The sequence below is a fragment of the Anguilla rostrata genome, chromosome 10, assembly GCF_018555375.3.
Source record: "Anguilla rostrata isolate EN2019 chromosome 10, ASM1855537v3, whole genome shotgun sequence".
NCBI classification, from domain to species: domain Eukaryota; kingdom Metazoa; phylum Chordata; class Actinopteri; order Anguilliformes; family Anguillidae; genus Anguilla; species Anguilla rostrata.
Window position 1 is genome coordinate 10631171 of NC_057942.1, and position 24215 is coordinate 10655385.

At 45.6% G+C, this 24215-nt stretch overlaps 1 protein-coding gene across 7 annotated transcripts in view; it reads right to left on the reverse strand.

The window, feature by feature from the left end:
- Window positions 1–24215, reverse strand: part of rimbp2b (RIMS binding protein 2b) — a 120234-nt gene that overhangs the window by 92195 nt on the left and 3824 nt on the right. For all 7 annotated transcript variants that reach the window (XM_064354009.1, XM_064354012.1, XM_064354015.1 and 4 more), the window contains exon 3: window positions 5304–5441. In XM_064354009.1, coding sequence (XP_064210079.1) covers window positions 5304–5441 — 138 coding nt within the window. The remainder of the gene's footprint in view (window positions 1–5303; window positions 5442–24215) is intronic.

The following is a 24215-nucleotide window of genomic DNA, read 5'->3' on the forward strand; positions in this document are numbered from 1 at the left end:
AAAATTACAGCACATTTAGCCCTACATTCAACTCATTAAAATGCAAATGTATGGAATTATGTTTAACTAATGTATCTTTCAGTATGACTTATATTTTTTCTCCAATAAAGTCAAACGTATTCATTTTAATCGTAGTTAATCAATCAATTGCCTACAACACCTCTAAGACTCAAGACAATATTTTCATATTTTTAACAGATATGACTAGCTAAAAGATGTGTTGTTTACTAGGGCACTGGCTCCAGCAATAAACCATTCTTCAGGGGATATCATAGAGTCCTGAGGACATGAGCTTTTTTCAGCCCATGACAATGCATCATGGGAAAATGACAGAACAGATGGAGTTATGCACGACATATCAATACATAGACCCAAAAAAAAAGAAAACAAATGCCATCAACACTAAAAATGCAACTCAGTCGTGCTGACATTAATGCCAACAAACAAGTAATCGTGGCAAACAAATCACAAGCAACCAAAATAAATCATTCTGGCCACTTGGATACTCAGAATGATACTCAATTGCAATTGATAAGTTTGAGAACAGTATTAGGGGGAATATACCCGAGTCGCATGGGACATACCCATTGAACCAAACACCACATCAGTACAATGTTAAAATGCTTTCCTTTAGAGAATGCTAAATGGCGTTACTCAGCAAGTCTGAATAGCTGTAACCATAACATGTACAGTACAATTCAGTACAGTACATTCTGTAATCGATGTACTGGGGGGAAAAAAAGGCTGGGACACGTCTGTTTGGGTTCTGAAATGAGCGCAGTCAGGGCTGGAAAGCCGCATGTTAATACAGAGGGTAATTGAATTATGCGAGCAGAGAGGGTCTGCAGTTTGGACGCTGCGCAGTCCTAATTTCATTAGGAGGGATGTAAACAAGGGCGCATGAAGGCTTGCCCCCAGCTGAGGCTCTCTCCCGTCAGCTCGGCCGCCCATGTGAAAACGCCCGCCCCGCCATCGCGTAACGTTACGGCAACATTAATGGAACATCAGAGGAGGAACGGCTTTCACATGAAGGAGCTTTAATAATCAGACCTTTGGGTGATGCCACTGGTAGTGCTGCATAAGCCTTTTCTCCCTCTGCTGTCAGTCCTTTCATTTAATAAAAAGGAAAAACAAAACGCAGATTCATGATTATGTAAGATGTGCATGAGAGAGCGCCTTGCAGACTAGTAGCATCCTCTGCAGTTATTACTGCCCGTAATCATCGGCAATTATTCTCAGCCACTTTATTAGCGCGGTGGTTAATTGTCTTCTGTGTTATTGGTGTAGGGCTCTGGTGCTCCAGGAGCACTGGGCTGAGCAGAAAGCCTTCCCTGCTGGAGAAGAAGGGGGCGTTCCCTTAATGAGGTGTCGCCAGGGGGACCGCGTGGCGAGCCCCGCCCCCTCACATGGAGGGGCGCGGGGGAGCCAGCCAGTGCTCGGAGCGCGACGCTCCTTAAAGACACAGAAGGTCATTCGTCACTGAGGGACCGCTCTCACCACACTCCATCGTGCTGGGTCACCAGGCAACACACGTATGTGTGCACGCGTGCAGACACGTACACACACACACACACACACACACACACACACACACACACACCCCCCAGAGAAAGCATCAAGCACAAGACAACAGCTGCCACTGAGTCAGTCACACATACTTAAACCCCACACACTAACCACAGAGGAGAGGCAACTATTATATTACAGTTCCACAGAGGAGTAGGCATAAGAATATAGAAAAGCAATAGGAATATAGAAAGATTCCAAATGGGAAATTCTCATGTGTGATTCTTCCACCTGTTCACTACAATATCCAGGCTATAAATGACTGCTATCCTTTCTCCCACAATTCTCTATTTGAAATTATTTTTGTAACCTGCCTGCATACTGGCCAGTAAGGACATACTGCTAGCATACTGGCATACTGGCTATTTGTAAACTTGTAAATTTTAAATGTGCAGAAATGTTTTTTTGGACAGCAGTGGTTCCTCCATGGTGTCCTCCCATGAATCCCATTCTTGTTTAGCGTTTTTCTTATTGTGGACACATGAACAGAGACGTCAAGAGAATTCTGCAGGTCCTTTGTTACCCTAGGGTTCTTTTTGACCTCCTTCAGCATTGCACGCTGCGCTCCACTCATGATCTTTGCAGGATGCCCACTCCTAGTGAGAGTAGCAGCAGGACAGAATTTCCTCCAGTTGTAGACAACCCGCCGTATTGTGGATTGATAAACACCCGGACCTTTATTAATACTTTTGTAGCCTTTTCCAGTTCTCCTTCTAAGGTCCTCAAAACCTGTTTATATCAGGGCATGGTTCACATTAAGAGATATTTATTCAGCAATCAAACTTTGTGTGCCTTTTTTATAGGGCACCTCCAACCCACACCTCCAATCTCATCTGATTGATTGGAACAGCTGACTGCACTTAGCTTTTGTAGAAGTCATTAGCCTAGAGGTTCACACACTTTTTCCAACCTAGACTGTGAATGTTTAAATAATGCTGCATTCAGTATTGACAAGAAGTACAATTATTTGTTATTAGTTTAAGCGGATTGTGTTTGTCGTATTGTGACATAAATAAAGATCAGACCACATTTAATAATTAATTAAGTAATTCCAAAGGGTTTGCAAACTTTGTCTTGCGCCTACAGTCAACTACGCCACAGAACATTCACTGCACAGCTTTGGTAAAGCACAAGTTAGTAAGTTACCCAATATCAAGAAAGTACAGCTTAACAACTAGGTTGACATGCCTCAGCTGTCACATTGAATCACTGAGCCAGACCAAGATGGTTCCGAGTATGATCTGCTTGCCAGTGGAATAGGCCTTGTAGGAGGCAACTTCAGCGTTTGTGTGCGTGTGCGTTAGCTGGAATATTCCAGAACACTGTCTGAAATGAGGGAAATGGATCCCTGCATGTTTGAGCTGCACGGCTCATTAAGTAAGTGACAGTGACCTCATGGGTTACTGCTGACAGCACAGTGTCTGTCCTCTCATAGAGGAAGGAGGTGCGGGGCCTGAGAGAGACACAGTGCAACTGAGCTATATCACTTTGCACCCGCTTCTCTTTCCCTCCCTCCCAGCGTCACCCTCTCGTCTCACCTCCCCTCTCGCTCTCCTCTGCACCTCGTCTTACCTCTCCTTCACGAAAGCTCTCCCCTAGTCCCACTTCCCTCCTCCTTTCTTCTCACCCTTCAACTCGTTATTAGGCTGTGACCATTCTCATTAAATGTTGTCATTTCAAAATTTAAAAAAAGCACTAACAGACCAAAAGCTTAGCTTCACATTAAAGGTAATGGAGTGTATAGGAGAATATTCTTTGAGCACATTCAGGCCAAATCCTATATATTACAAGTACTTTAATAAAGCATAAAAATAAATGATTACTGGAATTAAATACATATTTCGGTTGTCATCCTGCAACACTGTGTTCTTGGTACAAACCAGTTATTCTGCACTGCATGTGTGAATAATACAGATTTCTAAATCCAGCAGGGGGCAGTAGCTGCAGTTTACCAAGATATAAATGTGGCAGCCATGCTACCTTTCCCTATAATTCACCTGAAAAGGCTTAGGTCAGAAGTGCACATTGTCAGCAACTAGCCTGAAAAAGCTATGAAGTTCAAATGAATGCTTAGACAATTCTTATGACTCGATGTGGTGCCATAAGGACGGACAGCTGTCCACATGGAGAATGGCACCCACATAAACACCCACAACAACTTTGGTTAGCTTTTTAAATCTCCATCTTGAGCATGTTGTGAAGGGACTCGTTAGAAAGCTGACTTAATTGTCGGTCAGTTCTCCGCAACTGCTTCATTGCTTTTCACCCGTGAGAAAGTTGGTAACTGGTGTCGCCTGGACAACACCTCCTGCATTCAGTTCATTCTTAGCTCTGCCACTGCAGGTGAGGATGGCACCCGAAGCAAAACCGTCACCAACACACACCACCTCACTCGGTTGACTGAGCGACACTGAAAAATAACCTTCCTTATCGACATGGGAGTACGCAGGGTTCACAAGTGCTGGTTTCCTAGCAACTAAAAGGTAAAAGTGTACAGCTAAGTTGTTTTGTGTCGCCGCTGCTGCTGCGTAAAGTGTTGCTGTTAACAGGTTGTGATCCGAAGACCAAAAGATGACAATGTGTCGCAATTAATGCAGAATACTACTGTAGAATATGAAACCCTCTAAAAATTTTCTCCCTAAACACATCAGTGGGTCTCAGAGGCCACTAAGGTCCTACACAGGTACACCGTCTGGGGCAAGCTTAAACATCAGTATTATTTCAATGCATCCGCATGCAAATCATATTTACACCTTGGACAGGATTTGCCTAATTATTTACGTTTTACATCTTTATTTATGAAGTGTTTGGATGCAGAGTAGGCTGCTAGAAACTCAAGAGACACGAGTCTAGATAGCCACAGTGAAAGGGGGAATAAATCCTTGCCAAGAAGAAGCAGTGATCGTGCACAAGACCGCCCGCTGTGCAGTCTACTGACAGGCAATCCAAGCGTACACAAACCCTGCACACCTTCCCCTGCACAAACAAACACTGCTCATGTGTGCCAGGCTCACCAACCAGATCGCGATGGCGCCCCGGGCACGGGAAACTCCGCCCCCACTCCCCCCCCCCTTCCCCCTCCCACCCCGACCGAGAGCGGGGGCCGGCGCTCTGTCACGCGGTGACACAAATGCTGATGCTGACAATTCAGGGCCAAGCACGGGGGGGGGGGGGACGGGGGGGCTGTAAATCAACAGCGAGCAGCGGAGGGGGCGGGGGCGTACGACTCCCCCCGCCAGCAAGAGGCCCGAGGGGGTGGGGCCGACACCGGCGTCGCTGCTGAAGAGGAGCAGGCTCAGGAGAGGACACCCCCGCCCCCACAGCACTCTAATCCCCCTCGCAGATGCACAGGGCTGAGAGCCCAATCGATACAACTCATCCGTATTGATCGGCGGACGCAGAGGGAAGCCTGGAGGCTTCTGCTGCGAGGTACAAGCCTTCCAGACGGCGAGGAGACGGGGGCTAGCTAGCTGCTTCAGGTCGTTTTTTTTTTTTTTTTTTTTTAAACACAGCTTCCTCCTTGCTGCCAATGCAGAAGCGCCTCCGCCCGACGCCTGGCCTGTCTACGCAGGGCCTCTCTGAAAATAGACCGTTTAGCTTCCCTGCGGTTTTGCCCGATGTCGTGTAAAACAATCCAGATCGCGAGCCCATAAACAGCATAATAAGCAATGCCACCCTGCAAAATTCTTACACCCCACAGAAACCACCAGCAAGCCACCAAAGCGATCTGCACTCACCAGTAACTTGCGTTGCAGTTTATCCTGGCTGAGGGTCAGGACCTCGAGCTTGAGGGCACGGTTCTTGTCTTCTAGAAGCTGGAAGTGGTCCACATTTTGTGCCGTTGGGAGCTGCAGTGGCAAAACTTCACTTCTCAGCTGATGAAAAAGAAAGAGACAACAAATGTCAGTCATTTCTATTATTATCATTACAGATTCAATCAAACAGACAGTATTTTCAGCAACTACAATTTATTCTCTGAATCACAAATATTATCATCAGAGCTACCAGGTCAGAGATAGCTTTCCAAATTTTGACCAGAGCATACACACTTAATGTTACGCACATATAAATAACATTCACACAAATAAAAACCAGTTCCATATTCCGATCATTTATATTTCAATTTTTTCTTTTAAAGTTAAATATAAATATATACATTTTTACTGATATATTTATGAAATCTGCAGAGAAAACCTTAACTACAGTTTTCCTCTGGAGGGAAAGTGAAGCAGTGGTGTTTGTTGTGCATTTAACACACTTAAGACTTAGCTCCATCCCCCTCTGTTTGATCCCCGCCGAGAAATCTAAGTAGTGGTTGCTGCGTTAAGTCACACAGTTCTCCACAAATGCTTTCAAATGCGGGCTCTAATAACATGGCTTTTATTGCTGTCATTGTTTGCATGGCGACTCCTGATTGCCTGAGAAGGCTTCCATCAGCACTGTTGGGTTATTGTATAGCCCGGGACCAGCTGGTAGGTTGAATGGAAAGCAACCTGCTTATTACCCAGCATCCCCTCTGAGTGTGTCAGTGGCACAGTGTTAAAGAGAGAGAGCTTACTGCTCCGGCCCAGCGGGGGGGCTGTGGCCAGCCAGCCCCCACGCTGGAGCACCTGCCCAGCTCAGCACACACAAGCTGACTGCAGCAAACACAGACACCGCACACAGGTGTGCACACACATAAGCGTACAGGCGCATGCGCAATCACACAAACGCACACATCCAGCAGACACAGATGCACATGTGCACACGCACACACACAGCTACGTGCACAAACGCATGCATGCGCACACACATGTACCACGCACACACACGGGTGCTCACACATACAAACACACACACTTATGCATAAGTCCGTACTGTTAGTGTGTTCACTTGCTTTTTATTTTGCAAAGCCATTGAAAACACTTAAACTGAAAGCAAAAATTGCAGTTTAAAAAAAAGACTCAAAAGCACCAGCACAAAAAAGAAATCACTGATGCTGCATGCTGCATGCTAAAGTCTCTGTCAGACAGCAAACCCAGTGAACTCAGCTGTCACCGTAAACTTCTGTAAAATCCATCGACAGATTAATTTTGCTTCCCTGATCTTTTTCATTCAACTTTTTACAATACGTACCATCTTATTCACTGCACTGTCATATACTATGATGCCCCTGGAACACTGTCTACTGTCTAAATTATGTGTTCCTCTTCTCATCACACACATAGCTTACACATACCAACAACTAGGGTGTCACTAACATGGTCTTTATTCAAGGCAGAAAGCGTAACGTCTGTTTCTAGGTTACATGTATCCATACGGTCACTGACAACACTATCGCTTTTAAGACCTAAAATAGCCGCACTCGGGTTACATTGAGCAGAACCGTCTGCAGATCCGTTTCTGAGTGCCCAGTGACAGCATCCACTGCGTCCTCCCGTCATCCGTTTCCATTCGAGTTAGACACAAAAAGGAGACGGCTCCAAAATGGGGCACCTCCACATCTGAGTGGTAGACCGCCACAATACTTACAAACCCACAGGAGCACAGGAGGCTGGCGTGGTAAAAAAAAAAAAAAAAACACCCGCTCTCCGTGATCAAACAGCCGAGCTTCTGTTTGCGCCTGAACGTCGGCCGCTCTCCCTGGCCACGGGGAGCTGCTCGGAATTATAAAAGCGCTTTATTTATTCATGATCTCTGCCAGGTGGAACCAGTTGCTGCCTTTGTGCCTCCGCAAGGAAGCTGTAATTCAAACCGGCCTGGGGAGCTCGTCTCCGTACGATTTCTACCTGGAAAGGGGGAGGAGCACGCCGCGAGCGGCCAGCCACAACCCAAACTGCTCCCTACAGCAGAGCCGTTATCCTATCAGCGGGCAGGGCGGCCCAGACTGAAATCTCTGGGCCATACCTTTCCCCGTACTGCAAAGATTTCAGGATGTACAGGGATTCCAGCATGTATGGGGCCTCATAATGGTGCTTTTTTATTTCTCTTTTTTTTTTTTTTTAGGTCAACATAAAAGGTTCTTACACTATGCACAAAGCCCTTTCCACTCTGACCTGACATTTTCAGGAATGGCCAGGAGTTGACCTTCTCGTCTGTGCCCGTGATGAATGTTAAAGCGCATCTCCGTCGCCCACCGCTCACGAGAACAACAGATATTTTTAGCCAAATGTCCCCAGCTGCACAACACCCACCCCGAGGCCAACGGGCAATTAGCGTGCGTTTCCCCCGGCGGGGAGCTGATTGGTAACCTCCGTAACGCAAGCTGACATCGGGGGCGGAGGCTGTCCTTGCCTGCCGTTCGGGCGGAGGACCCTCAGCTGCGCGGCCTTTTCTCTCAGACCGCGGGTCTGCGATCGGCAACACCGTGTCACTCCCGCTAATGTCGCTAATGTCCTTTACTGGAGCGTCTTCTCCGCTCCCTGTACACGTCTGTTTTTATCACAGGGCTTGGATTGTCTGCCTGTATGCCTGGGTCTCCATATTTGGTTGCATCTTGGCGCATGTTTTTTTTTCTTCTCCTAATTTTACACTATTTAATGTAAAAGAGAATTTATAAACAGTCTGATGACATGTATTGTAACATTCATCGCATAAGCTAATTTGTGAATGTTTGTCCCGATATGGGCTTTTGTTACAAACACACATTCAATAAAAAATATACAACATCATGAAGACAAACATCATCAACATTAAAATGCTGGTGTCAGTGCTATATATAACATTTACAAAGTGCAGTAAAATTAGGCAAAAAATGAAAGAATGAGAGGAAATGAGAAAGAAAGAAGAACTCGAATATGACTCGTTCCTCAAAATCTGTTTCAGTTTGGATTTAAAATGGTCCCTGTTACGGTCAGTTTTGAGGTGCGTGAGTAAGGAATTACATGTATTAGCCCCTTGAAGGCTGTCTGTGCAAAAGAGGCTTTGTGATAGGGCACTTTACAGGTTCCCATAGCAGAGCCTCTTGTAATTGAACCTAGCACTCAAAAAGTTTTCACCATATCATCAAGAGCCTTGGGAATTTACAGTATGACATGTCACAGTTCCATGATAAATGCTTTATCTTTTAATGTGTTTTATAAATGTGAACATGATTTAGCCCTCTAGCTGTCACGCTAAATTCTCCTCATATGAAACCATTCAATACTGACAATTTTCTCAACGTTCCAGCGGTCACATCATTGCATTGGGGGGGGGGGGGGTGTTCTGGAGTATAGTCACACATCTGCCCACTGCCTCTACTGATACATAGGGAACCCTGCTCACATGTTCTGATCTATAATGCAGAGTCCAGGGTGAGCAGAATGCAAGCCAAAAGGGAATAGATATACGTTTCTCTTTCTCTCCCTTGTTCTTTATCTCTCTGTCTCAGCAACAGAACACATCAAAATGGCTGCAGGTGGAGAGAAAAAAAGACCTTTATACAAACTCATTCACATGCGCTCCTAAGGCAGAGGCCTAAGATAAGCCTATTAATTCCAATGAAGACAACCCTGCAAATATGAACTGTGGTGCCTGTGCGAATGCCAACCAAGACCCAGAGTTTATTCTACAACTGATTCATCTGATATGCACTGACTGGGGCTGCAATGGAAAGGCATCTATCAGCATGACACAGACTTCCCATTCTTCACAAATTATTCATGCGTCCCGACAATTTCCAATATTCAATTACATGATCAGGATTTTACAACCTGAAGATAGAGCCATCATATAGTAGTGTCCTGTAAATGTGGGATGTCTAAATTGCAAAATGCAAATTTAATTAATTAAATTAGACATAACCAATAATTCATGCAAAAAAAATGCCATGACCAAACATCGGCCATGTTATTGGTTTTGCATGCGCTAAAAGGTTTTTAACGTGTTAAAGGTCTTGGTAAATCAGGCCCCAAGACGTTTTGTCTACTTTTTTTGCCCTTTCCCCATCTAGTGGTAAAACAAGGTACTGATGATAATTTGGGAGAGCCACACTGTCAAATGTGGGGTACACTACCGGTTTTATGACCGGTTCCTGCAGTTAGACCCAAAAGCTACACCTTTTAAATATATATCAGACATTACCCAGGGGAGAGTAGGAAAAACAGCAGGAATTGCCTCAATACTTCAAGTAAAACTGCACTTTGTGTCACACAGGCCTTTTTGTTTAACCAGTCATGAAAACAGGCCTTTTACCTCAGTGCTGCTTTTGGACCGGGCACATCATTTCTCCAGCCAAGAGGGCAGTGTTGTACATTTCATGGAAAACGCAAATTAAGTTAACAATTAACTGTGACAGGACAAATCACACTGCCATGCTGAAAAGAGGACCTGCAGCCGAGAGTGGGTGAGACAAACTAGAAAGACCACAGGCCCCAAAACCCAGCTCTTCTTATTAGCTTGCATTTTAAAATACCCTGCTGCTAAACAACATGAAAAGGAAGCTCATTTCAAGCCTGACAAACTGAATAAATAAATTAGCATTTGGGCACCAATGAGTTTTTTTTCACACCATTTGCACAGGGAAAAAAATCAACATCCCCAACAGTGAGGAATCCTTCTCAGTCATATGAAGACCCAACCCCTTTTCAAATTACAGCTTAGAGTCTTTATTGTTGCTAATACAAGTATTAGCAACCTTTTCAGAGAAGATGACTACTGCTGAACATAGTCATTTTGTTACATTCTCACCATTTTGTGGAAGCTGTAATTAATTTCATTTATTACAATAAAATTCACATGATCCATGATGACCAAAGCCTTGCAATGTCATTCGGACTAAAATCAACTGCAAATAGTTTATTGCTCACAACCTCGCAATATTACCTCAAATGATTCCACTGTGATTGGCAAAGACTGTATATGCAGCAAAAATAGTAAGAGCGGCTTCCAGGAAATAGCAACATTTTTAGGCTACGTCACTATTTATCACCAAAAAAGCAATTTATCTTTTTTTATTATTGTTATTGCATATTTATCTAGCCCCTCGGTAGCATACTTGTGTACATGCATCCAGTTAGTATACAAACCCTGACAGCACATTTGAGATAACACTGACACCGCTTGCACGCACATTTTAGAATAATGGTCGGACACTTCCAGCAGGTGTAATTCCATGAACAGGTTCAAAGGGACGTGATCGAATCATAGATCGGCGTTCCTAAAGAGAAGACACAATGGCGAAGCCTCAAGTTGGTTCGATTCTGCTGTACAGAATTTGTCAATGTGAGGAGAGCTCAACATTATTGATTACACGCTCTGGGACTGAATGGTGTTTAAATTTTAATCTACCCATACCACTGTGGGAGTTTATGCACAAGCCATTACGAATTTCAATTGCTAATATGTCAGTAGGTTTACAAGGGCCTTCAGCACCAGAAGTCCACAGTTATTCATTACAGTTCGCTCCTTACCCTGAGAGAATACCAGGCTCTGAAGTGTGTCTGAGGTTCTACACTAGCGCTGTATGCCGTTGACCGGGCCGGACTCCCACACTGTGTACTGAATCTGCGGTAGCTGAAGAGACAAAGTGACTGCCTTTCCCGCACCTCACCTCTCTGATCCAGGACTGTCATTCACTATGAGAGGCATGAGAGAGCAGCTCTGTCTCTCTCAAAAACAGGAGACAGAGGTTCCTTTGCTTGATTACGGTAAAAGTCTTGGAAAAAACCTCTGATAAAAGAATTGTTATGCTCCACAGGCCTTCTTTATGCCCTGAGCAGTTTAATGTTGGCCATTTCCTCAGAATAAATGGAAAGCTCTGGAAAGCCGTGTGGGCTGGAGTTAAAACAACGTTACATTTACAAGCCATTCTTTACCTTACAGATTTAATGAGAACGCTTCGAAAAGCATGGAACGAGGTCTACTGTCATACTTATGATTAAGTGCATACATGACTGCCTCCAGCTCACAGAAAGCACTGTGAAGCAAGTAGCTCCCTTCAGGCTGTTAGCACCCATAAAATACAATAAATTGAAAATTCAATACGGTGAAACACAAATCAAATTTGCATACAAAGTGCAGTTTTTAAAGCATGTAGGGAGGGAAGTGGAAGTACACTTTATATGGGGTTGATTATTGTACACTGAATCAATGTGCCACTCCAGCTGAGGTTTGCTATGTTTGACCAGCTGATCTCTTTCAATTTTTCACAGCACAAATAGGTCTGTCTTGAGCCTTTGCCATAAAAAAGAACGTGTGTTCTCGAGCACTTAAAGGGCCACAGCACATTTTCAATACCAGTTTAAAGATCACAAGCCCCTTTTCAGTCCCTGCAAACAATGCAAGTAATCTCCCATAAAACTTCCCAACACATGGAATTATTTACCATGCAAAGAGCTTGTGTTCACTTAAACACATTCACATGCACGTATAAAACTTCCCAGTATGCAGCCATCTAAATCATGAATTTCCATTTCCTTCTTAAAAATCAATATATAAAGGTACATCCGGACGTAATGCAAATTCAAGGGCGTGCAATATTATGGGAACAACACTGAACGGAGTAATTTATCCTATCCTTCCATACATCTGGGATGAGTGATCCAAATAATTATGCAAATAAGATGGCCGACTCTAAATTACATAAGACCAGTAGCATTACCTACGTAACAATGACAAAAAAAAACCATTTAAAGAAGAGAGAAGCCTGAAGTCTCATACCCTGACCTACAGGTGCTCAGGTGTCCAATACCTCAAATCTAATAGAGGGAAACCCATTATCACAGGGTGAAGAGCAACACAATCTAATGCCATAGCACCTGAGCAGCCATTTAAAAAATCTACAATTATTAACAACTGTAATATCTAACCATGTCATATAATCAGTTGGACTTTCATTCTCCATCTGCTTGTGGTGAGGCACGGCCAATTTTTTTATTTCTCCAGTGGAATTATGGCCACGTCGTTTTATTGAATTTTAAGAAAAAGACATGGGTGTTTTTAGCTGTCCTTTGGAAAGCCAAAGCATGCTGAAACACTTCCAGTGAATGTGTATATGCATATCTTAATCAATGGCATCTGTGTTTCTGTCATGTTTAGCATAATGATAAACTTTTATGCATACACCGGATTGTACTCTCCAGGCATTGCGGTTGGGTTGATTCATTACATAACATGCAATTCTGATTGTAATTACAAAAATGAAAAACTGAACATCAGGGGAACGAAGCAGTTCAATCTGAGAAACAGAATGTGCTTTTGATTATGTCATCAAACCTACTCCACGGAGAGTGACAATCACACTCACACACAGGGTCTAGCCAGACCTCCTAGCTCTCTTCACACATACAGTAAGCAGTGATGCTAAAACAAAGAGAGAATGCATGTGTGCATGCATATGGTCGTGGATGAGTTGGTGTGCATGAGCATGCGCGTGTGCATACGTGCGAATGCATGAGCCTGCATGTGAGTATAAATGTGAACGGATGCGGGCTTGCGTGCGCGTACGTGCGGGTGCGTGTGCGCGTGCACACGTATGATCTCCGCTGCACTCCGGCGATAGGACACGCCACTCAGCCGCAGCGATGCTCTCCTCTCGGTGCATCGGTGCTTTTAACGGTGAGTCATCGATGACTCCTCGGGCAAGAGCATTCACCATAACAGCACAGACTCATTATGCAACGCCCAGCAGCTGGCTGGCTGCCGGACACTCCAGCTCGTACTATAGCTTCTACCCAAACATGGGAATAACGTGGGGGGGGTAGGATGACAAGTCCCAAATCACAAATTTCTGTTCAGTGCACACAAAAGGACATTTATGCCATCTGTGGTCTGGGACAGGCAGCTTATTTCTCCTCAGATCTCTGGAGAAGGGATTGGGAACACGGCATAATTCTCCCCGGGTATGTAGGATGATCTGAAATTGGGTTCCAATGCTGTGCGCATATCTGGGTCCACACAGAGTACAGACAAACTTCAGACTGCTTTCTACAGAATACTTTTTTCAATTACTGGGACCCAACAGCACTTGAAATTTTGACATTCCACACGCCGTTTATTACATCACAACAAAGACCTTGGCCTTGCTTGGTTTTCAGCATCCACTTCTCATGCCATGCGAGCAGCGCGTAGCTGCAGATAATTTCATGCTAATTAAATATGAGGGGATGGTGTTTAATGCGTACACAGGCAGAATTATAACACCAGTTTTATTTAGCACAAGTATTTTCCTCACGAATGGGTGCAAATTGCTTTGAACTGAGACGATTACAACCACATGCTAATAGCCTATTTTGGAGCAAGCTGATGAGATTAGCCACCATTGTATTCCGTGTGCAATTTGTGTGAGGTAGAAACAATCTTTTTCCCCATTAAAAAAACCTTCTTAATAATACTGTAAATATGGACCGTGCTTTAGCTTTATCACAAGCATCAAATGTGAAGTACAGAGGGTCAAATCAGAAGCCAGCCATCTCATGTTCTGTTATCTTAATTCAATTGAACCATGGAAAGATTTATTTAATTTAGCCTATTAAAGCTACTTTACACAATTACCATAAGCTCCTCCGCCTTGTAAAGTGAGACTCCTGGTTGGAGAATGGGGCCAGCCAATCAGAAGAATACAGGCTGGTTTGAATTGGATAGCGTTTTTGTTTATGAAATAACTTTATGAATGCGCTTTGGATCTGTGGTAGCAGTACATTTTTCATCAGACACCAAATCAAAAGGTTTAGTAAATAAACTTGAAATAATCTGTCCCAAAGCAGTTCAGAGCATAACTGGATTTTATATTTCCAAAGGTTCCTTGAGGTCACACACACTTTTCTGCTCTAAATATGTTTTGCAAAAAGCCAACAGTAACAAACTGGCACAGGGCACCAGAACCAAAGCCAATATTATCAAAAACATGTCTAGTGTGTGCAATTTACCTGAAACAGGAGGAAGACTAGAGACCGTATAAGACCCTCAGATATTCAGTATTCACACATCAAAGAAAATAAACACGTAAATAATCTAAAACACTGAAATTTGGTGAGAAAACAGTCCGGTACCTGCATGTGCCAGGTAGTGTTCCTTTTACTTTCAGCTATTATCAAGTCACCTGTATCAGAGAGAAACAGTAAAAAGCTACTCAAATAATCAGATAAAAGACCAGATTTTTACTCCTTTAATTTTAGACATGGCTGGGGCCTAATGTGCTGCAATTTCTGAAATGTTCCAGCAACGGCACCCTTCTGTTCCAACGGAGGACACGGAGCTACTTTGCAATTCAGAGTAGTTTGCTAGGACTGCCTTTATGGAAGAGACTGCATCAGGAGAAAGCCAGCAGTGATTAAGGCAGGGCAGACAAACAGAATGCAGTCAGCACATAGCGTAAAAAGCAATATTGTGCCAAAGACAGAGAGATTGAACCTGCGAAGATAAGCTTTTTCATTACAATGCAAATCCTAGCCATAATCAGGGCTGGAGCGCGGCCAGAGCCCACGGTCGAGCACAAGCACGCACAGTCCTCGCAGCGAGCTGGCACCGCCACCCTTGAGCGTCACCGCCACCTTCCCCCGTCCACTGTCGGCTTGTCTGCCCACGCTCCCCACCCCCCACCCCTACTCCCAGTCCACTTCCTCCCATCCCCCTCTCCTCCCAGCGCTCTCCCTTGGCCCCCCATTCCATCACTCTGCTAATTATCCCTCTGCTTTCCATCTCAGGCGTGGGCCCAGTTGTTCCTTCCACACTGCTGACACTTTGGAGTACATAAATGGGAGTTTATTGTGGTACTAAACCAGACGATGGAGATGCGGTCACACACTATCACGTGCGGACTATGAAAGGCAGAAGCTGTTAGCTTAGTGTTGTCACTGCTCTTGTCCCATTTATAGAGGTTTAATCTAAATAATCTATTTGATTTTTATAAAACTCTCAGCCGTCTGAGGGCAGAAAAGCAAGGCTGCATTTTCAAACATGGCTTGTTAAAATGTGACCCTAAAATCTGGCTCCTTGCTTTGTTTATGCACAGATACTCCCACAATCACCTGCCCTCCTGGCTGTCTCCATTACAAGCACCCCCCCCCCCCCCCTCCCCCTCCGCAGTTCCTACAGCCAATCATTTTCAGACAGATTCATTATAGACTTGTGTAATACCACAAGATTACAGACGACTCAACTGCTCCTATATTACTGCAAATCTCCATCAATAGCTACGTACTTCCAGGCTCCATTTATTGCGAGCTCCGGTATTAATTACATAGTCATAGATGGCTGGTGCTGATTAAGATAGATAAGGCATGTATTATCATCAGTGTTCCCCTTTTACCTTTCTATTTCACATTGATTTTGCTTGGTAACACCTCAGCCCAATCATTCCCAGAGCAAACGAGTACACGGTACATTTTAGTCTTTCTAGAGAAAGGCTGTACATCTGAACAAATCTCTTTTAGTCTACAAGACTAGGATACTGAAAGGTTATCTCATCCTAATGTGCTTCTGCCTCAGCTCTAAAGGTTACCTGCTATTGCTTTTGTTGTCGGATTTGATTTGATTTTACTCAGCAATGTTTTACTCTTCCCCCCAACAATTTCCCTGTAAAGAAAAACCAATTCACTTTGGCCAGTAAAGAACTGCAGAGTAGGAGCTCCAGTGTAACTCAGTTTTAGTTGTTTTGCTAATAGATGTGTGTGTGTGTGTGTGTGTGTGTGTGTGCGCGTGCTTGTGCATGCGTATTGCTGTACATATATGAAAGTATTTATGCATCGGCATGCATACATAAATGCATTCATGCCTGTGTATGTACTGTATGTGACTGTATGTGTACTCTGCCCAATCACACATGGTCTTTTACCCCACTCCTGCATTGGCTACACTTGGAATTAAATAAATGACAGGAGATATAAAAAGACACAAAATATGGAAATGGCTACCATTGGTTGCTGCTCTTGAGGTCATGAGCACCTGGCCAGGAAGCAGCAAACTGACTTATTCTCATTTGGTGCCGGGCAGTGTGCAGAAACACTGCTTATTCCCTGCTGGACCACTTCATCGTCTCCTTATCTTAGGCCATTTCCAGCCCGGTCTTACACGGCATTAGAGAACTTAGCCCTAGTTTCAGGCAGCAGTTCAGAGGTTCAAGGGAGATAGACAGTATTCTCTCAGACTACTGCTACATACCTCTTCATTGGTAGGGGGGTAGGGTTAGGTGAGGAGCTAAAAATGAAGGCTGCCAAAAAGACAGATGCAGACTGTGTTTGCGACATGGAGCGAAAGACAATGTGCTGTCTCTTGCAGCTATAGATAACTACAACTTTCTATAATTTCACAAATCTGACAAGATATTCAAGAACATTCTGGAGCTGGCTAAAATAGGATCCATGTACTGTAATGAACCTCAAAGCAGTCACTTCTCCAAGAATAACTCTTTCTGCCAGATAGGTTGTCTGACACCTCTAAATTTAGTTGAGATCAGCCAAACACATATACGTCATCTAACACAATCAGGAATGTTCAGTATTTTTACTGGTGGGGACAGATACAGCCAGGCCAGATGTAGGGCTCCAGTCCAGCTCACCAAAGAGGAAAGCAGCAAGGGAGACCTGATGGGGTTCAAAGTTCAAAAGCAGCTATACAATCAGGACAATAACAGCAGCCCTGACATGTCTACAGGTTCTGTCCCCTCTGAAATTATGACAAATGTAATTTTCCACATTTTTGCACACAAAGGCCTATTCGGTTCAAGGGCTGCCTCAGCCACAACAACAGCATTAGGTCCCTTGAAATTATAATGAATGCTCATGCTCACCCTGCAGGAAAGTGCATTTACAAGTCCCCTCTGAATATGTAATTGTAACAACACAAGCGACAAAGAACATTATTTTTGCCGAGGGAAGACAGTTAAACAGACGGATTCAGATTAGTCGCGCAAACGGCTTCCTGCTACAATCACTTAAACTTTCCTGCTCGGTTCGAGCTCCTACTCAGCGCCGTACGACTCGTTAGGGCAATCAATGGGCTGATGACGGCATGACACAAATTGAACCCGAGGGTCTGTAGGGCTCTGCGGCGATGATTGCAAAGCCAAATAGTCCACCCTTAAAAAGATGATGCATGACTGTTTACCCAGCACGATAATACGCAAGGAGAGAACGTGCCGGTGTCACGATTGGATTTCACCACAGCGATGAAAAACAAGCCTCCGAACGCAGAGGGCGCGAGCCGAGGGCTGCAGTGCTCTGATCTTCAGACGGACGGACAGCATTCATCACATTATTACCTAATACGGTATGACTTATGACAAACACGGGGTCCGCGTGCATACCTCACAACGTAAACCCGATACAATCGACTGTCATCCCCAATTCACTAAGGTCACGAACATCACCAGGACAAGGAAGAACGAAACGAGGGAATACCAATCCCAGGGGTTGCGGTAAGAAAAATAAAGGAAGTCGTAGCAGGGAGATCGGGGGAAGTTTGGGCGGGCTCAGGCATGGGAGAGGAGGCCGCCCGATCCGGCGTGTCGGGGCAGCTGCACCTCCTAACAGGGCGCTTCACGGGAGCGCGACACGGACCAGATGTCAGCGGCGAAAACAGGGTCGCTGGGATTAGCCCACGGCGCGCGGTCTGCGACGGGCGTGAATGGCGGGACGCGACCTATTTAAAGGTGAACGAGCGAGCGCTTAGCCCCGGATCCGGGCCAGCTGAGGACAGGCGCACCGCCCGGCCATTATCCTCCCCTCTCCTGCTCCCCGGGTTTTTGCAGAGGTCTGGATTCTCTGATCCAACGGGCTGACATCTCATTTCGATGTGAGGATGAGAACAGTCAAACTATTCTCTCCGAAACTCTCATTTAACCTGTGCGTGACCCATCAATGTGTGTGATAAATGAATCCCCTTTCATAATTAAATAAAAGGACACCATTTTAAAGAAGATCAATTTCTAAAAACTTGGTTATAACTTGGCAAATTAATATCAAGATCTGATACATTCCTCAAGGTTATACAGGTTACATACAACTAAATTACTTCTTCCAAAAAATGAAGGGTAGTAAATTCTACAAAGATGAACAATACTTGGAGGAAAGCTTCTCTACTGAAACTCCTCATGCTCCAGAGCTAACATGCAATGGGTTTCAAGGTAACTGCTTATTTCTGTTAGAGGCAATGGCATAATTTGCCTCAACTTGCCCCATACTGTGTTTATTTGTGTTCATTATAGAATGAATGACATTGCACTACAGACAGAACCATCTTCACCCAGACCACACAAGCCCATGGAAAATCCACACTGCTCAACTCTTTCAGTATTGTGGGAGATCTGCAGTAGAGTTCACTGTGTAGAGAGAGCTAAAACCCCTGATCACAATGAAATCAATCAATTACAGGCCCTGAGCCTGGGCCTCCAGCAGCTACCACCACTGCAGCTGCCTGACTTCCGTTTGTGCAGCCAACAACACAGTCCGCAGGGTCTGCTGACACACAGACACACAGTTACATGCACACATACACACACACACACACGTATATGCACACACATACGCACGCACACGTGTGCGCACACACACAAACACGCTGACACTTAGTCCATCTGCGATTAGAATGTTGTTAATAATCGTGAGAGCCATATGTTATGAGAGAGATCTATGATTTCCCCTTTGAAACAGGGCAAATTTCATTTTTTGGAATACTTGACTGCTGATCTTTTTCCTCTTTCTAATACCACTCAGACTGTCCCAGCATTTGGCTTTGATACAAATCATGTACACAGCTATTACATGACAGTCTTAGCACTGGTGCCAAATGCTTTGTTTCCAGTCTATAAAAAGTAGATCCATAAGTCATATGGATAAACACGATGCCTGAACCAAAGGCAAAATCTGCTCTCAGAGAAAGCTACAATGAAAGATCTTAAATGAGGAAAAAAACATTAAAATGAAAAATATGCCAGCCTTTTCATTTCCATTTGTTAAACTCACAGCGCAGAAAAGCATATTCAGCAATACTACACTATTACTTTGATGTGTGAGACTATCTTTGCAGAGATTTCCCCCCACTCCCCCCCCCCCCAAAGATACTGTTACGTAATCCTGACACAAAGCCTGCTGTTCGTACCGCTAAACCTCCCGTCATGACGGGGCAGTCACGTGCGTGGGCCAGCCGGTCCCCCGCGCCGTCACCGCTAGGGCTGGTGGGAGATCACAGTCACAGGAGCGGGGGGGGGGGTCACTGGGCCAGCGCTCCCACGATCCTCCACCCACGGACGACTGCGTCCGCTGTCCCTCTGCGATTGGGCAGCGGGAATGGCCTTGCGTCAGCCGCCAGTTACCCGGTTACCGCACCCGAATGAGGTGATGTAGCTACGTCCGAAAACTCAGTTACCCTTTTAAAACACGGACATGGATGCCTAATGCCCCACTTTGGCCAGCAAAGGGCAGGGGGGGTAGAGTGGAAAACATGCACTCTGAAGTCCTGTTACATGATATCTATAACGTCTGAAATAATAAAACTTAACCGTCTGGGTTAGTATGACATTCATTCTGAAAAGGATACAGTGGTAACATAAAATTTTAGTGTCACCCTAGTTAAGGCAACAGTATCACCGCAGGCAACAGTCAAGTCAACAGCAGCACTGCAGTTAAAATAAGTGTTAGAGAAAAACGTCTCATGCCAGCGCTACTGCTCTCGCTAACACTCCCTAAAGCCACACGGTCATGACTGAAAACAACATCAGACCTGTGGGTTTAGAACCGGTCGGCAGTGGCAAAAAAAATAAAACACACCCCAGTGACTTAAGTGTCTTTCTGGCCACAGAACAGCACACAAATAACCACCCGCTGTCTAAGACCCATCTCACACAGACCTACAAGGCACGCAGCAGCGCTCGTTAATGCGAAAAGTCAAACATGTCCGCCGACATGCGGAGCGTGTGTCTCCGAGGCATGTCAGCCGAGGCAGGTGGAAGGATGTGAGGGTCACAGAGGCACTCTGTACTGTGGTGGGGAGACCAGGGGAAAAACATCAGACCTAATTGCGGCGCCTTTCCCCATGCGCAGCCTTGGCAACGGTCACAGCAACGTCAACAAACCCGGGACCTTCCTTCTCCGCTTCCTGGAAGGGGCTGTAGCTTTAAAAAGTGCTGTTTTCATCTGGCCCATGAGAGCCCGAGGACAGGCTAGTGTATCAGACTTCATATGCATGCATAGACACTCGCACACAGATGTACAAAAAAGCGTCTAAGTACAGGAGCAAATTACAAATACATGAGCAAACCAAAATGAACAAACACACACACAGACACACACACGCACACACAAATACACACACAATCACACAAACACATCCCAAACATATGAGCACACAAAAATGCACACATACTAAAAGAAACGTACTCAAATAAACACAAATGAACAAATAAGCAAATCATACACACACAGAATATTCACCCTGGCTGGTCCAGCTGCTACATCCAGCAAACACCCCAAATCCTGCCATTTGTCTCTCAGAATGATCGAAGGTGGAAAACTGCATTCCTTTACAGTCCAACATGACTCACACACAAGGTACTATGGTCAGCATTAAATATTACAAACACACATATACGCACACAGGCACAAACACACACACACACGCGCAGGAGCAGCAGCAGCACTCTGCAGAGGTTAGTAATAAACAGCCGAACATTAACAGACAGACAGTGCAGCAGCGCTGGAAGCCAGCTCTCTGCAGCAGCAGCAGCAGCAGACACAGCGTAGCGTAGCGCAGCGCAGCGCAGTCCGCTGTAGCAGGCGGAGAGCGCGTGTGACAGTACCTCGCGAGCAGCGGTCCCCGGGACTCCCTGTTCCCTGCTCCAGGACAGGCAGCGCCGCGTCCTAACGCGTCATGTCAGCGCCGGGCGGGACGGACGGGACGGTAACGACGAGACGCTTCTGCCGCGCTGGTCCGGGGCTTAGCGCGGTTCATTAGCGAGCGGCGGCGGCGAGCGGACCAGCCGAGCGGTGCGGAAGCGGCGAGAGAGCATCCTTCAGCTCGCACAGCGGCAGTGCAGCAGAGCACACACGTTTACACACACGCGCTCTCTCTCTCTCTCGCTCTCCCCTCTCTCTCCCTCCCTGTCTCTCTCTCTCTCTTTCTCCCGCCCTCCCTCACTCACTCACTCTCTCTTTCTCCCTCCCTGTCTCTCTCTCAGTCTCCCTCTCCCCCTCTCTCTCTCTCTCTCCACCTCTCTTTCACTCACTCTCTCTCTCTCTCCCCCTCTCTCTCTCTTTCTGTCTCTCACACACACACACACACACACAGACTAGCAGACACAGAGGTGGTACAGCTCACAGTGCCGGAGTGGAGTGCAAAGATGCCTCAAAAAGATGGCTCTCTCTCAATCTCGGTCTTGTTAAAAAGCATCTCTCACTGACTCACTCTCAAATGACCAAAAACTGTTCCTTGCCTGCTTTCAGACTCGCCCGTCCCACCCCCCACGCCACCATTGCCACCATAATAGAGCCCCATCCCTCCTCCTCTAACCCAAAGAAAACTGATGGAAACTGACAAGGTCAAATGAGGTTCTTTTTATTTGGGCTCCCCCCTCCCTCGCATTCTTCTCGCCCATCCCACTGTTTTTAGGTGCAGCGACCCCACACGGGGTCTGCCGTGCCTGCCCAGCCTCCTCGTAGGTCATCACTCCCGCAAACATCCTCCCGACACCAGACCCCGGGACCCCTCGGAATCCCCTCAGCCAGCCGGACCAATCATCGCCTCCCACACTGGCAGGAATATTTCCCGTCCAATCACGGATCGGGAAATCAAGTGCAGAAGGGTATTAAGAGAGATTACTCGGACAGTGCCGGGCTCTTTCCCCCCTGCAGGCAGATTTGATCTGGGCGCAGAGCTGGAGTGATGAAGCGCGGCGCCTCAGTGGCTAGGGGACTATCAGCGGCTATCAGCGGCACCGCAGACAGAAGGGAAGAGGGACGCAACGGGAGCCGAGTACGGTGCCTCTTTCCCCTGCTCTGCTGCCTAGCAACCGCAGCGGCTCTTTTCTCATGCCCCCCTCCCCCGCCCCCCACCCCCACCCCCGCTCCCAGATCCCTGCCCCAACCGGGATGCTCCACCTCCCTCTGATTCCATTTTAAAGCTTCCGTTTCGCAACCAGCGCATGACGCCCTGGCACTGCGACATTGCACTCAGCTGATGGCACAGCCTCCGTACTCATGTCCAGGACACACAGAGCAAACCAGGGGGGAGGCACCCAGATGACGAGCAGCAGGAACCGTCCAATCGGGGAAGGTTTCAGGACACGCTTATTACAGACAAAAACATGCTGTGATTTAATATGTCAAGGTGACACTTTTTTTAGATACTGTGAAAAAAAAACGGTGCTATTGAACCATTTTAGATCTACTTGTCTATGTTATAATCTGCCTCTTGCCTCTAGGTGATTATCATGGGTGCTGTTAAAAAGGTGCTTTATCAGCAAAGATGCACACAAAGTATTCAAATGAGGTTGCTTTGTAAATGGGTGCATGTAAGTTCACCTCTTATCATAACTCTTTTAAAAATATTGCATTATTATATATGGCACAAAACTACTTTGATTACTTCATAATATGCTGCGTCTGGGTAGATCTAAAAATATAATTGATCAATTCACAGCCATTTGGGAATATGCTGGAACAAAAATAGAGACTGCTGCTACATAAGTAATATTTACAAGCCCAAAATAATCTGTATTAATCATGTCCAAGAAAGTACTTTACAGGCACTGAATAGGGCAATTAAGCAGTTAATATGATCATAATACGATCTCCCCTCTCTCGTAAGCATTGAGTATTAATATGCTTAAGTCTTTATAATTGAGAGGATGAAAAGCATGGGCAGTGCAAACGGATTGCCGTTTCTCTGAGGAACTTCACACACGGCGCATTACCCCCAACTGACGGTTATGTCCTCTGTCCTTTGAGGTTCTTTGCCCTAAATACGCTGCATTTCTTTTGTCTGGGGCATGGCCGAGAGGGAGGAGGCTTCACGCTCAGTGGGCGGCTGACGATCAAAGACCCGCTGGGTCAAACTCCACCGCCTGCCTTCAAAGCCCACATCGCCGTCATGACGGGGGTTATCCTTATATTGCACTTTGAAAAAAAAAAATCAGCTAGGAAAAAGGTAGGGGGGGGGGAAGCCCTCTGCTGATAACGACAGACCCCAGATCAGTCAGACAGCACAAAGGCAGGTCCTTGGAAAAGGCCCCCAAGGTATTGATCCTCAAAGCCTTTAGGAAGTCAATGCGTTTCCAATTTAGACGCAGCGCAGGCTGCCGAGCAGCTTGGTGTTTGGAGTTCCAGTAGAGAAACCTGCCCGTTTAAAAATACAATACTGTGCCGTCCTCTGCAATACAAGTGAAATTAAATGCTGTACATGCAATATGAATAATAATCCAAATAATGAGATGTTTATTTCTCAGCTAGGGTAACACATAGGGGATTTGTTGGCGTGTTGTGAAAATGATGCGGCATAGATCCCAAAACGAGGTGAATATTTTCAATAGATAAAATGTGCTGAAATTTAAAGTCTGGAACTGGTACAGAAAATATGCTTCCATAAATAGAGGTTAAACAAGGGGAATGCTTACTCTTGAAGATAATTACAGAAGCGCGGTTCCGAGTTCCAGTTCTAGGTCTTACAAAGTTCTGGCTCTGTTGACCCTTCGGTTTCATTCCAGTTTTCTGAACATATTCCCACGCGCCAACTGAGTAGTAGCACACCGTGGCCAACTG